The following is a 16045-nucleotide window of genomic DNA, read 5'->3' on the forward strand; positions in this document are numbered from 1 at the left end:
CGTTTAAACGCACCTTTAGGGTGAAATGAATACAATTTCCATTATAATGTTTATGGCGTGCTCTAACTTTAGACGTTACTATGTCACTATTACAATTAGATGACTATAGCATAGTTTTGCGAAAAAGTCTGGCCTTCAGTCCCATTTTACAGGCTAGCAATGTCCTTCCACCCTCTGCTGTCACACTGCGTGAGCGATGGTAATCTATAATCTCTTACCATCACCATCAGACAATTTACTTGCCTCCTGTAAACTAAAATGAAAGAATTGATTGAAAAGGATAGCAGAGGTCTCCACGCTGGCGGAGATTTCTACGGTTCGTCCGGTATTATAATCGTCCCGCGGAAGCGATCGTCTTTGAGCGAAGGAACACCAACCATGTTGAGATTTGTGAGGCGATTGCACCCCGCCTGACCCGCCTCCTATCCAGCGCATTCAAGGGATAGTGTGTCATTTTTAACCCGCAACGCAAAAACGACGGGGTGTTATAAGTTTGACGTGTCTGTCTGTCCGTCAGTCTGTCTGTCCATCTGTCTGTCTGTCTGTCTGTGGCATCGTAGCTCCCGAACGGATGAAACGATTTAGATTTAGTTTTTTTTGTCTGAAAGCTGAGTTAGTCTGGAGTGTTCTTAGCCATGTTTCATGAAAATCGGTCCACTATGTCGGGGTCGGGGGTTTTTTCAAAATTTTAATTTTGTGGTTAGGTTATTACAGAAGTAATAAGGGCCAGACTCTTAGGATAGTTTAAGGGCCCCCACAGACGGGAGACGAAACTGTTTTGTCTCCGTCGCTCGGTCTATGGGCTAGTATGAAGGTGCGCACACGAGGCGACGCAACTTTTCATACAAATACGAAAGTCGCCGAGCAACTGTTGCCTCCGTGTGCGCGGGGCCTAACAAGTAAGTTACAGTTTAGGGCCCCCAGAGACGGGAGACAAAACTGTTTTGTCTCCGTCGCTCGGTCTATGGGCTAGTATGAAGGTGCGCACACGAGACGACGCAACTTTTCATACAAATACGAAAGTCGCCGAGCAACTTTGTCGCCCGTGTGCGCGCACCCTTATAATTGTTTGGTACCCCCAATTTGAATTTCGCGCCTTTTTATAGTGACTGACGAAGTAAGTGTGTCAAAGTATTGTTTTTTAAAGCCACAGATTAAATAAGAAGCGTTAAATGAGTACGGTACAAATTATTAAATTCTTTTATTTATAAAGATTGCCAAAAGATGGCTCTAAAATCGCATTTTCAGATTCCTGTAAACTGCGATGTTGGTAGCTTTGATTTTTAACCTTTTTTTATCTAGTATCAGGTAAAGAAATAAAAAACCGGTAATATGTCGTATCGTATCATACGCATCACTAATTATGATGGCCGCACGTCGTCCGTCGGCAGCTGTCACTGACAAATTCGTCTGCTTCGTGTAAATTGTGTGATGAACGAGTTTAGATTTTTTTATTTCTTGCATAAATATGGTGTACATTAACAGATAATGGATCTTTTGATTGCCTACTTTACTGTTAACTTAATGAATTGTGTATAAGCTAGGTAAACTGTGTTGTTTTTGGTATAATGGAGGATCTCAATTTGACAGAAACCGAAATGAGATATTTCGGTGATTTGTTTTTATGTTGTGACGAGGAATCCAATGGGAAAATACCAATTTTAAAAGCAACGGAACTATTTAGATCATCTAATGTACCTAACGATATCCTAAAACAGGTAATATATTCAATACTTTACACGTTTAGAATAATAATAGAATAATTGTGTGAAGCTACTATGGACACTTAATTATATGTTACAGATCATGGATATAAGCGTGGCACCTAGTAACTCAGCATCGCTGAATCATATGAACAGAAAACAGTTTTATTCTACTTTAAAATTAATAGCAGCTCATCAAACAAATGTAGCATTGAAGCCTGAACTATTGTCCACTCCCCTGGACCTGCCCTTGCCAAGGTTTACATGGGCTCTTAATTCCGAGGCTAGTGCAGACTTAATACAATTATCTAATTCACCTAAGGAACAACATATCCCTAAGAGAGAAAGAAATTTTACTAGTAATATTGGAGCATATGAACCTATAAGATTGCAGTCAAATTTATCAGATAGTGATGTGGCACAAACTCTGTCTCATGACAACACAGAAGCCCTGAGCACCGACTCGGAAATGGAGTCTGAAACAATGTCACAGCGGTCGGACACACATGGGGTAAGTAGAGAATATCATAAATATATCGCTTTTTATCTTGTTCGAGCCCACTCTTACAAAATTATCCAATCATCATTTTTAAAACCGAAAGTTACACATTTTAAAACTACATTCTGAAACTATATAAAGATTACTAACACCCATTAAAGCAACATTATCCTGTCTTAATATTATTTATTTATAATATAATGAAATTAGAGCAAGTGGAGTTTCTTTAACCAGTATTACACATATGTTATGTAATGTTTTTGTTAAGTTTCATGTGGTTGAAACATGTCATTTGAAAAAAAAACTTCAATTCTTTGAGAACAGCTTTTAGTTCTTGTGACACTTAATTGTTTCCAAACAAAAAAAAATACTGTTTTGTTGATCATTCTCTACAGGACACTATGTACAATTTCTAACTACCGTATAAACAAAATGAATCACCTATTCAGCATGTCTGCTGATTTATCCGGTGACCTTGCACACTGTTTATTGGTTAACCAATGATGCATGATAAATTGTATTGATGCTTTGTCCTTGTTACCTAAATGAAGCATTTTTTTATCTATTTTACAGACAAACTTCTACTAGCCTAGGTAGAAACCATTTACAATAGTTTAAACCTCTTGTCTTCTCGTTAATTGGTATCAGACAATAGATATAAATTAAATTATTATTTAGATATTAATCTTTAAATATCAATAGATATTAATCTTTAAATTATTATTTTATTATTATTATATATATAGTGTGTAGTAAGTACCTAACGTGGTTCATATTGTAATGCATATGTGTAGGGGAATCCCATACCTATTAAAGAGTTGTGAAGACCCTGATATTTGTATGAGCTTAGTGAATTAGATTTTTAATATATGTTTATTCAATGTAATGAGTTGCATGCTTAACTAGTGATCAATGTTATAAATGTGTATTTGTTCTCTAAAAATCTTTCAGATACTTGTAGCATACTAATAGGTTTTTTTTTAAATTATGAACTGATCAATAATCAATTCCAGTCATACCTGATGGAGAAGACAATGCTTAAGATAGAGCCAAGTTTAATAATTGCCTATTCACTTTTGATTTGAAGACCTTATATAGAATTGTATTATAATACATCAGGCACATAGATGACAGGAGAGCATGCCATTCCTATTCAGCCATATTTTGTAATGGTATATTTATTTTTCTAGCGCCGAGGTAAAAACGGATCACCATGGAGCACAGCCAGTGAGAGTCCAACACCAACCAACAGTGTAGCGGAGAGAGTGCATCCGGTGTGGGAGCACAGTGCCACGGGGCGCGGTGTGTGGCCGGCCAACACCGGAGAAGAACACACCAGGCTACTGGGTATGTATTTATTATTTATACATATATATCAGGCAGGCAGTTGAAAAAACAACTGATATGGCCTGTATCCTGGTATCTTTATCTCATATTATTATGTTTGTCTAATTTGTTCTTAAAACTGTTGATGTTGTTTCTTGTTATAGTTTTTTTTTATTTTAAGTAGAAAAAAGTAGTTTTGTCAGTAGCAAAGACATATGTAACTCCATGTAGACAGATAAAGTCTAAGAAAAAAACGTACCTCAACACTATACAGAAAAAGGTATGGTGACCTAGATGGCGATACACCTTTGGGACGCTCGGCTAGATGGTGCTAATATTAATATTTTACATTTTAACACATTTGTCATTTTAACACATATCAAGCTAAGAATATGGGCCAAATTGTCAAAACTGAGGTTCAAAAGTTTTAAGCTTGTGTCGAAAGATGGCTGTCTATGCACTCTGATTACACATTTTACATTGACAGTATCTCTCTATAATACTCGAGCTTTGGTCAGTAGTTACAATTCTTTTATGGACTCTGAGAATTACAACCCAATGCTAAAATTGCTTTCCACACAACATGTTTCCTTGTCATTTGATACTGGTAAACTTTGCAACCTTTAATGCTTTATATTATTGATTTTTACCAGATAAATAATTAATTGTTATCATTATCATGGCATGTCAACAGGCCTCTCCTGTTGAAGTTGGCTGATGACTAGATAAGTAATTAAATGTAAATAAATAAATCACTTAATAAACTCTTTAGATAATCAAATTTTCTAATTATTTTACAGGAAAATTTTCACTTAACTCCAATTTCCACTTTAACGCAAATTAAAACTTTATAAGATTATATTTGTCAAAACCTAGCAAGATGAACTTCTTTATATTAATTGTACGAGTAACATGAATCATTTTCAAAGTTATAGATTTTCATGCTAGAAATGGTCTGTTCATCCTGTCTGGCTATCAGCTTAAATAGAATGTGTCTATCAATTAAAATAGCTTTAGTATTAGGTATTTAGTATTAGAGTAACTTTTCATTACAGTGATTTTAGTGAAAGAAATTGCCATGTCTAGTGTAGTGCATTTAATTACTGATAAGTGATAACACTATCTAATTGTACACACGCCTCACCTACATCATTGATAAAACATCTACTTGACAAATACCAAAGCGTCATGGAAGTCTTTTAAAAATATTGACTGAAAGGTACAAGTAATGGCTTTCCGACACAGAAGGGTCCATAACGCTGGTTGTGTGACTCAATCTCGTATAGTGATCGCTTTATTGTTTATGCAGATTAATCTGCTATACGAGATTTAGTCACAAAACCCTCACTGCCAGCACATCCATACTAATATTATAAATGGGAAAGTGTGTGTGTCTGTTTGTTTTTCCGTCTATCACGGCAAAACGGAGCGACGAATTGACATGATTTTTTAAGTGAAGATAGTTGAAGGGATGGAGAGTGACAAAGGCTACTTTTTGTCTCTTTCTAACGCGAGCGTAGCCGCGGGCAAAAGCTAGTAATATATAATAGTACAAGTACAGAAGGCCCACTGCTTTGATGTTCACGACATGCCGCCGTTTTAAATGCCTACAAAATTCTTACAAAGAAATGAGCCACACGTGCGGTGCGCAGCGCCCGGCAATAGGGTTGCCTATGGATTAAGACGAATTAATACTCAGATAAAATGTTATACTATTATATTCAATTCAAGTCTCGGGTAGTTTCTAGGTATACCTATATATAGTTTTTTTATTTATATATTTTTGTTTAAGTTCCAACATCACAAGCCTTATTGAATCTTTTCGGGGGACTTAATCAATAGTAGATCTGCGTAAAAATGTCCTTTGGTATGGTGTCCTATTAGCCATTCCACACGCGGACATCGCATATGAACCTTAAAAAAAAGTGTTCCGTGAGAACGCGCGCCACCCCTGATTAGGCCTCGAACTCGCGGTCGCCTGCATGTACTTGTAGGCGATAGAATCACGGAGGAGCCGCCCCTGCTTCCTGTTAAAAAAATTGAATCATTAAAATGGTCATATCACAAGGACAACTTTGGGGGGGGGGGGACCTTACACAGATCAATCTAGCCCCAAACTATGCAAAGCTTGTGCTATGGGTGCTAGGCGACGATATACTTATATAGATAAATACATACTTATATACATAGAAAACATCCATGACTCAGGAACAAATATCTGTGCTCATCACACAAATAAATGCCCTTATCGGGATTCGAACCCGGGACCGCGGCTTAGCGCGCAGGGTCACTACCACTAGGCAAGACCGGTTGGCAAAACATTTATTTTAGAGTTTATACCCGTCTTACATTTATACGTCATCGTCAATTCGGTTTCTTATCATTTTTATTGCTTAACCGTATTAAAATTCGTATATTACGAAGTACAAGGAAAACCACAGACTAAACCAATGTGGATCAATAATACGCAGATTAGGAAGGTCACAATATAGTCCTCTGGGAGATTAACATTATTTATTATGCTATGACGCATTGGCAGTCTGCACGAGAATTAACCACACACATTAAGAGCCGTATAATATTGAGAATAAAGGCCTTCAAAAGACGTCTCGTTCGCTGTTTTATTACTTCTGGAGGCGGCATGAATTAGTTAGTTAACCTAACAATTAAAAGATTTTCTCATTAGATAAAATTGAAGAACTTTGTTTATACAACGCTTTGTAGCCTTTGCAGTTTGAGAATCATTGTAGGTACTTAATAATTATTATTGTGTAAAACTGTAAATCAACCTATTTTAAAATAGACTTGGTTTCGGCACCGGCACACTGTTAATAAAGACTCATTTAGACGCGCGAACTCGCATGGGATGCTAGTTTCATTGCGGACTGTTGAGGTTACATACAATAGGGATGACGACTACATAAAAAAAGACATTCTCTTTAGTCCGTCAGTTAGATCGTCCAAAAATACTGAACACATATTTTTCGCTTTTTCTAATTAATGAAAAAATACAAAGATATAGAGCATCCAAGTTCCGGAGTGGGGGCTTGTGACATCACTTCTAAGTAAAAATTGTACCTAGGCGTGACGTCACGCGAAACTTCAACGCACTGTACCATCGTCATTTTCGTTGACGAGAAAAAAGAAAAAATACGTGTCTAAAATTCTTTGATAATCTAACTGACGGACTAATTAGTTTTTTTAGTCGTTTCGCCTATTCAGCACACCAATCAAATATCTCAATGTCATGCAACTCGCATGTGAGTTCTCGCACTCTCGCACCATTAAATGTTCCTCGTTATCTCCTCACGTCAAATTTGATTCATCTAATCAAATTAGTAACCAACAGATAACAAGGAAAACTTGGTGAAAAACTGGCAGCAATGGTTTGTTTGGATAAAAATGTAACAGGATTATAATTTGTTTGCAATGTTGGTGTAGGTAGTATACTCCACTTATTGGGATTCTCTGTGACATCAGTATATTGTGAACATTCAACAAGTACTGCAGCCGTACACGTGTCATGTTGCGATTGTTGCTCGTACTTGAATTGAATGATCGAAAAAAAAAATCTTAATACCTAATTATGGACAAAACTGAGCTAAGCTATAGGAACGTTTTTATGACACTAGAATTTGATTAAGCACTTTTATCATTTAAATAAGATTTTGGAGAAATCCTTACTTTGGAAAAAACAATATAGATTTCAATAGAAATATTTTTACAGCAGTCTGTAATGTATAGATTTGCCAATCTATAAGTGTCACGTCATTTATTATATCGTGATCTGATGCTTGTTGGAATACACGAAGGTTGATATTGAGCTGTAGTGGCTATGAGTCATAAGACGTCATAGGCGGTCAAAGATTTACGTTATACTTCACATGAACTTTAAACACTTTCTAATTTATATTCCTATATTTTCTTACAGGGACGGAGGAGGAATCATCCGACCGCCATTCATCCGAAGAAGAAGGCGAACCGGACGGAGATGACGCGACCAGCGACGCGTGGAGCATCAGCAACGAGCAGGCTCAGCACTACGCGGCGCAGTTCGCGCAGCTCAGGCCGGAGCGCGGCCTGCTGTCCGGACACACGGCCAGGTGAGACCGCACATAGACAATATAGACGGAGGCTATGAGGAGACGCGTGGAGCGTCAGCAACGAGCAGGCTCAGCACTACGCGGCGCAGTTCGCGCAGCTCAGGCCGGAGCGCGGCCTGCTGTCCGGACACACGGCCAGGTGAGACCGTACGTAGACTATATAGACGGAGGCTATGAGGAGACGCGTGGAACGTCAGCAACGAGCAGGCTCAGCACTACGCGGCGCAGTTCGCGCAGCTCAGGCCGGAGCGCGGCCTGCTGTCCGGACACACGGCCAGGTGAGACCGCACGTAGACAATATAGACGGAGGCTATGAGGAGACGCGTGGAGCATCAGCAACGAGCAGGCTCAGCACTACGCCGCGCAGTTCGCGCAGCTCAGGCCGGAGCGCGGCCTGCTGTCCGGACATACTACTGCCAGGTGAAAGACAAACGTGTGAGACGGAAAAAGCGTTTGCCTCAACTCTGATCCTCTTCGCAATGTTTTATATTGGATAGACCAGTGCCAATGTACTTATGTGATGTTCAATATTCGTTAAAACGACTTGTTTTCTTTCAGACTGTTCTTCGAAAAATCTCGCCTATCCGTGCCGGATCTACGTAAGATATGGCAGCTATCGGACATCAACAAGGACGGCATGCTTTCCTTAGAAGAGTTCAGCATCGCCATGCACCTCATAGTGTTACGACGTGCCGGGGCACCTGTCCCGTCAACCCTACCACCGGCCCTGGCCCCCAAAGGAGACCCCAGGTACTCCCAACCTACTACAGACCTAGTAGACTTAGGAGCCGACATGTTCGGCTCAGGAACCTCAGCCGACTTCAACTTCGCGCCTAAAACCGAAGCCCCCGACCCGTACGAAGCGAAACCGAAACCCGACGACCGCGGGCCCTCCCTCACGCCGCCCAAACCCGACCCGCAGGTCAACAACAAGGAGTGGACGAAGTTCGTCGACTCGCCCACCTCCAGCGTCTCGAGCCCCGGCCCCAAACCGGTCAACTTCGACTTCCACAAGTCCGCACTAGAGCGGGACCCGAAGATATACCACCCGGTGGCGCTAAGGGTCACGCCAGACGTGACGGTACCTCACGGGGAGGAGCTCCGATCGAGCACCTCGCCGAGGCGGGACGACTTCGCCCACGCCTTCGAGCTCGCCAGCCCGAAGCGGTTAAATCCACCATCCGACCCCGCCCCCAACGGCGCCCCGCAAGAGATCAAATCTATCCAGCGCCCGCAGCCGAAGAAACCTCTAAAGAGCGCCGGAGCGCTGCCCCCGCCGCCGGCGCGGGAGTCCTCGGTGCACGCGGACGAGGGCCCGGCGTCGCTGCAGTACCTGCCCAAGAAGGAGCCGCCGCCGCCGCCGCCGCCGCGCCCGCTGCGCCACCACGCGCGCTCCAGCTCGCTCGACCTCAACCGCTTCAAGCCCGCGTCCGCGCCCGCGCCGCCCCCGCAGCCGCCGCCCAGGATGTCGCCCTCCGCCGCCTCGCCGCCCGCGCGCCGCCTCGTCAACCAGCGCAGCGAGGGCGAGCCCGCCTTCCCGCCCGACGCCTTCGCTCCTAGAGGAGAATACGACGGCGAAGGATTCGGCTACAATAGGGAAGACGCTCCCAAAATGCACGGGGCGTTCGAAGTATACCGGAAACCTAGTCGGGAAGGCTCGGCGGGGGCCGAGGAGCCGAGCGTGCGCGCGCTACAGGAGCAGAACGCCGTGTTACACCGCGTGTGCCGCGCGCTGTGCGCCGAGCTGGCGGACGTGGCGCGCGAGCGCGAGCAGCTGCGGGTGCGGCTGCGGCCGCGCGACGCCGTGTAGCCGCGCCCCGCTCCGAGCGAGGCCGCCGGTGACTACCCTAGCGACGGCGACCTACCGGCATGCGATACTAATTTACCATATATATCCCTAATTCGACACGTCTGTGTGGTAAATTCTAATCGGGCGACGACTAGTGATTATCTATCGCTAAAAATAATTCGAATTATAACTGTCGACTATCTTTAAAATAAATTCGGATACAGACGTAGTGCGAAACGGTTTTCCTTCGTATTTTTACGGTTTATTTGTCATGCTAGTTCAGACAGTGTTAGTACGTCTTGTATTGAGACCGACTTAGACAGCATGACACCTTCGTACGTACCTTTACACATCTGTACGTTCCTTTAAAGATGCTGCGACGACGCCATAACAAAATATTAACGCTTACGTCGCCTACCACTTTTCGGATCGTTTCCGAGTTCAATAGTTCTGGCTAGCTGATCAAGTAAACCTGTCCTGAATTAATTGACAGACACTTCTTTAATGCTTTGTTAACAAGTAATGAGACATTTTTATAATGCTAGTTTGAATCGAGGCAACACTTAAATAGTTTTTATAATATTCAAGTAATGTTTCTTAACAGGATAGGCGGCCAAGTGAGCGGTCGAAAACTCTGGTGCAAAGTAAAATAACATTTATTTACCGTGATTATTGTATCTATCTTTTTATGATATTTAACATATGCAATCTCAAGAAACAGCGGGAATATTTTTGCAAACTTATTCCGTCATGTATATCGATATCTAGTGTGAAATATCGATAATGTAGTATATGTATTTTTTCGTGATCTTAGACGAAACAAAATTGATTCCATTCCTAATTTGATTTAATATCATAGCGGTAATAATCGATATTTAAGGTATTTAATTACTTTTTGAACAATATGTCGGCAAATTTTTATCCGATACTCATACGCTTCGGCATGTAAGTAGCTTTAAGAGGCTATTGTATTGAATCACACATTTTTCTCCATTTATGTATAAGTCTCGTAAAGTATAAATTATGTTTAAAAAATATACAGATATTTTGTACTCTGGCGGCTTATAATAATCTCAAAAGTAAAAATGATCCGTGACTAACCTAGTAATTTATGTATTATAGTAATTTAATATGATAGGAATATCATTAATAGTCACAAAGCTAACGTCAGTATGTTTTATTTACATCGCTTAGTGTTCACTTGTAATGCATTTAGACAATACTTCATTGCATGTCCGACTATATTATTGTATAGGTAACCATCAGGCCCCGTAGCCGAATCGCATTTCTGCGACGCCAAACGCCGCCGAAATGTAGTCTGGCTACGCCAATACGCAAGAGCAAAAAAACTGAATAGCTACGAAAGAGTTATTATTGTGAGCGTTTCGTGAGCGTTTATGCATTCAGCTACGCACACAGGTCAAAGGGCCTATCGAAAATGCCAATCGTTTTCGCCGTTGCGAACGAAATAGTAAAATCTGTCTATCACCACACCTCGGACACCGGCGATCAAATATACGAAAGAGGCGCGTTCCCAGCATACAATCTTAAGCTCTTGTAGGTGAACGCGTACCATGCTTGTACGAGTGAAATATGACAGGTCGACTGTTCGCGTTTTTGACAGGCGATAACTGAGGTAACCGAGATCCAGTGGCCATACTGTACGATAGTACTCTTTATTATACTGTGCTATCACTCTTCCATATTAGCGTGGCTGACGGTCTTAGTAATAAGGCCTGAGTGAACGCTCATATTGGGCGTGGAGCGGGGCGGGGCGTGCGTCATACTCATGCATGTCAAACAATTGAAGCTCATACAAGTGTCCGGAGTCGACGCTGCATAGCGTGCACGCGAGCGGATCCGCCCCGCTGCACGCCAAGCCGACCGAGCGTCTACTCAGGCCTATGACATTAGTGACAGAGAATTTGCGATTCGTTGCGTTTTGGTTAGGCATCAATCTCATATAAACACTGTTTCTGACATGTGTTGTGTACCGTGAGAACTTTTTATAGTATTCGCACTTATATTATTGTGTACATGCGATGTATGAATGATTTTTAATTTACCGCCTGGCAAGTTTCCAACCGTCGTTTGAAGTTGTGAAGATAATTTGCCTGAGCAAGATTATACATACAATTATATGTATATGTATAGAAAATGCAATCCTACCTACTGGGTTTAAAATGTGATTATCCCAATAAGGCCTAAGTTTCCCCTCTGGAAAGTCAGAAATGGCAAGGAAACAAACACTGCTTTAGTAAAATGGCTACTTAGTATGCTAAATAGCATGATCGCCAAATTGAAATCACATATCGCCGTCGTACGAGTTTGTAATTGTGTTTAAGGTTGTGCACTATATCTTATCCGTTCCTTCCGAGCATAGCTTTATATTCGAGTATTCTCTAAGTAGTGCCAGTAACTAACGCTTTCTATAACATAATTAGAGATTTATTCATTTTAAAAATGATTGTAAAGTCTTAGAAAATGTTGTGGTGTAAGTTTGATTTTTAAACACCATTTTTTTGTGTTTTTGGCACTGTTATATATTATTGTAGTAATTGGATCAAAAATATGAGCTAAGGTTAGGTACACGATATTCCTGTGGAAATGATAGAATAAACTGACTTCAAAGCCTAATTTTTTGTACTTTATCACTGTAGGCGTATTAAAACTTTCTCTTATATAAAATATGTTTGTGTATTTTTAATTTCCACAGAAAATATACGCCGGTTATTCCGAATTATCTATATAAATGACTAGCTAAGTCAGTTTTTGATGACCTTATCACCGCACACACACTGCACAGCGCCATCTATATTAGCTGTTATATGAAAGAGATTCTTAGACTTTACAATTTTTTTGTGATTAGTCCTTGTTGCAAATGAAGTGTTAGCATTTATGTTGTTTTGGTGTATTCGCTGGATGTATGGTAAATTGGTATTAGGTTTCATTTAAATAGGTTTACCTGTTTTTACCTGGCTTTAAATGAAGATAAATGAACTATCTGAAAATCTAAAAATTCTTTTGAGTTGGATTTGAAACGCAAACGTAAAACCCGAGTTCTCACATTCAGTCAGCCAAATGTATGTTGTTTATCGTTATAAGTATGTCCGTACCAGTATAGTCGTACACGGTACAAGCTGCATTGAAGTCAACGAGTAGAGTAGTGTCGCTTGTATGTATTGCATTCCTTTGTAATCTTACTGTATCGCTTATAGCTATTGTATAAATATATTAAAATATCAACCGGCGGAGTTGTTAAAATGTGAATGTTGTATAATATGCATTAGTTTAGGGATTGTAAAAAATGTACTATCAAGAGATCGGCGTTTAAATGGCTAGAAAAAAAAAATAGAAATGTAAGCGCCTCGGTCAGCCGAAAATTGTTGTAAACAAGATATATTACAATTATAGCGTAGTGTACAATTTTATTGAATTTGTGTGAAAACGATTTGTATCATAAGATTACTGTAAAAGTATTTATCATTTATTTTAGTCATACGGAATATCCCGAGCGAGTCGCTCGCTTGTAAATATAATTTCTCGTTCCGCGTTTTACTATCCTCAATATCTGAAGCTTGATAACCCCACTGAAATACATTTCGGTCCAATTTTGAAGTACTTTTCACCATTGTATTTACCTATTTATATGTTTCTTAAAGTTTATATACAGTAACGCTTAAATATTATTGTAGTAAAATATGTACAATAAATTTATTTCAAAATTTCATTCGTATTTCTCCTAATTTCGTATTCCCCCTTCACTATCGAGTTTATCGGAAAATCGATACGCGTCTTTGAAATAGAACAGTCGCACCGCGGCCGCGGTGATAAACTGATAACAGTGATAACGAGCGACGCACGCGACACACTCGTTCCTCGTCCTGTCCGAGGAGTTCTCGTTCCCGAAAATCTTTCCCTCGTTTACGATACCGCATACCTGCGGCCGCGGCCCTTCTCAGCGTGCAGCGGGGTCCGCCGCGCGCCTCCGCGCCCCGCCAGCCCGCACCGCACACCGGCCCGAGCCGTCGCCGCAAGAGCACGTCCGCGCCACGTCGCGTCGCGCGCGTAAACATTCCCGACTACAATGAAAACAAACTAACTCGTCCTCCGACATGAAGTGCTTCGCGATTCTCCTAGTGACAGTGGTGACCGGGGCCGCCGCCGAGGCTTCCGTGCGGACATGTGAACCTATCAAAGTGGCCATGTGCAAGAACATAGGGTACAACCAGACCGGCATGCCGAACCTGGCGCGGCACACGCTGCAGGCGGACGCCGACGTGACGCTCCAGACCTTCAGCCCGCTCGTCCAGTACGGCTGCTCCTCGCAGCTGCACCTGTTCCTGTGCGCCGTGTACGTGCCGATGTGCACCGACAAAGTCGCGCTCCCGATCGGGCCGTGCCGCGGGCTCTGCGAGAGCGTCTACTCCCGCTGCTACCCCGTGCTGCGCGGGTTCGGGTTCCCGTGGCCGGCCGAGCTCGACTGCAGCCTGTTCCCGGCCGAGAACAACCACGAGCACATGTGCATGGAGGGCCCCGGCGAGCGCGCGCCGGCCTCGGGCGCCGTGCCGGAGCCGGGCGCGGGCGCGGGCGCGGGCCCGGCGCTGTGCCGGCGGCTGCTGCAGGCCGGCAGCTGGGTGTGGGTGCGCGGCTCCGGCCGCTGCGCGCAGTACTGCGACGCCGAGGTGCTGTGGGAGAGCGGACCGCGGCGCGCGGCCGAGGTGTGGCTGGCGACGTGGGCGGCGCTGAGCTTCGTGTGCACGCTGGCGGCGGCGGGCGCGCAGCTGGCGTGCGGCGGGCGCGGGGACGCGGGGGAGCGCGCGCTGGTGCTGGTGGCGCTGTGCCGCTGCGCCGCGGCGGCGGGCTGGGGCGTGCGCGCGGCGGCCGGCCGCGCGGCCGCGGGCTGCGCCAAGGACTCCACGTCGCCGGCGCGCCTGCTGCTGGCGCACGACGGCCTCGCCAACCCCAACTGCGCGGTCGTCTTCCTCCTGCTCTACTACTTCGGTCTCGCTGCATCCGTTTGGTGAGTCTATTTTTAATTGTCCACCTTTAGTAGTTACACCTTTAGTTGCCGGGTATCTAATTACCCATAGATACATTCTGATCGGACTGGATATGCAGGATATGGAGGATACAGGATACGTTGGCACCCGCCAGTGTAACCATAAAGTGTGGCGAAATTTGCTTCCCCACGACTTAGCTTGATTATTAGACGGATTTTCTACTGCACAAACTTTGCCAATACCTACCTGTAAGTTCCTAACCATCACATATGATTTTGATTTCTGCTCATCTACAGCATCATAATCATAACCCCAAGCAATGGCATATATGCATGCTTACCTAGTACTACTAGTATAGCTACATTATCTACAACTTCTACAAGCAAAAACCTGACGATTATCCTCCCCAAACAATATTCTTGTTTACTTTTACCTGCGTGTAAGTAATCTCTGCAAAAACATTACCTTAAAATCCTCCATCTGCCATTTTTTTTTCAAAACCCGATTTCCGAAGAACAACATTAGCAATCCTAAAAAAAAATTGCACTACAACGACAAACCGTAGTCCCAATACTGTCGCAACAAAGATATCGCACCTCAGTACCTGACCATTGTTATAAGGCCGTAGTCCCGACTTTTATCACCAATCAATTATGTTTCGTCACTTGTCATCTAAGCCGTTGAGCTAACAATGACTCGTGCGCATTGAGCGACAGATCTTTTGTTGGAGACAAATGAAAACTTTCTATAGCGGTTCAATTCCAGGTAGGGAGCTATATAGTAAAAGCTCTGCGACGAGGCTTATTTAAGACTATGAAGTTTCCTAGCAAAAATCTACGCGATCTATCTAAAAACATAAACACATACCTACTAGGAAAAACACATTTATCTTGTTAAGTATTTATGTGATTGAATGAACTACAAAAAAAAAGTTGGCCAAATAAGTTCTAAAACATTGATGCGTCAAAGTTAACTGCTGAACAAACACCTTGGTAAAGCTCTCAAAATAACTAAATTAAATATGCATTTATTCTTGCTTATTGTTATTATAATCCAAACTGAAATTAGTCTGCATAAATACTAACGGACCATAGAGGATACCTACTCCTTATTGTTCGGAGCCGGTAGAAGCTAACAATGTTATACCTATTTAAAAGTGAATAGGTAGCATAGTTTAGCTCGTTTAGTGCAGAGCGATATGACCGGCTACTGAACTGTTTTAACTAAGTTCAGTAATTGCTTCACCTGAAGATATCCAGTTAAGCTGAGACCTCTGCTCATCATAGTTGCTAAAGGCAAATTTATACTGGAGATGAGATCCTGTTGAAACCAAATGTTTTATAAATAGCAGGGACTCTCAACACGAGCCTAGTATTGTTTGCTCGGTAATAAGTCATGCTTTCAAACGGTTACGAACAAATGCATTGGTATTTGTCTCGGGATCCTATAGAACCAGTTCTAAACGAACATTATTTATATAGGTACCGTTTCACACTCCGTTGATTAACTATCGTATAATGTTGGACATTAAAAGCTCTAGAGTTCTCTGACTCATAACGCACGCTTCCAGCTCGGTTTGTCTCTGGAATGTTAATGTTTGAATAAATCAAACTTGTTCGTCG

General features: G+C 42.5%; 2 protein-coding genes across 2 annotated transcripts in view; both read left to right on the forward strand.

Moving 5' to 3' along the window:
• The first annotated feature begins 1397 nt into the window (after nt 1-1397).
• Nucleotides 1398-13148, forward strand: LOC125230894 (ralBP1-associated Eps domain-containing protein 1). The gene is made up of 5 exons (XM_048136161.1): nt 1398-1718; nt 1804-2214; nt 3393-3549; nt 7460-7631; nt 8190-13148. Exons 1-5 carry the CDS (start codon nt 1569-1571, stop codon nt 9439-9441), a joined length of 2142 nt encoding a protein of 713 aa, XP_047992118.1. The 5' UTR covers nt 1398-1568; the 3' UTR covers nt 9442-13148.
• Nucleotides 13149-13295: 147 nt separating this feature from the next.
• LOC125230898 (frizzled-4) overlaps nt 13296-16045 on the forward strand; it is a 54859-nt gene continuing 52109 nt past the window's right edge. Inside the window, exon 1 of the mRNA XM_048136169.1 lies at nt 13296-14443. Within this exon, the coding sequence (XP_047992126.1) occupies nt 13536-14443 (908 nt within the window). The 5' untranslated portion in view covers nt 13296-13535. The remainder of the gene's footprint in view (nt 14444-16045) is intronic.

The sequence above is a fragment of the Leguminivora glycinivorella genome, chromosome 11 (genome assembly GCF_023078275.1).
Source record: "Leguminivora glycinivorella isolate SPB_JAAS2020 chromosome 11, LegGlyc_1.1, whole genome shotgun sequence".
NCBI classification, from domain to species: domain Eukaryota; kingdom Metazoa; phylum Arthropoda; class Insecta; order Lepidoptera; family Tortricidae; genus Leguminivora; species Leguminivora glycinivorella.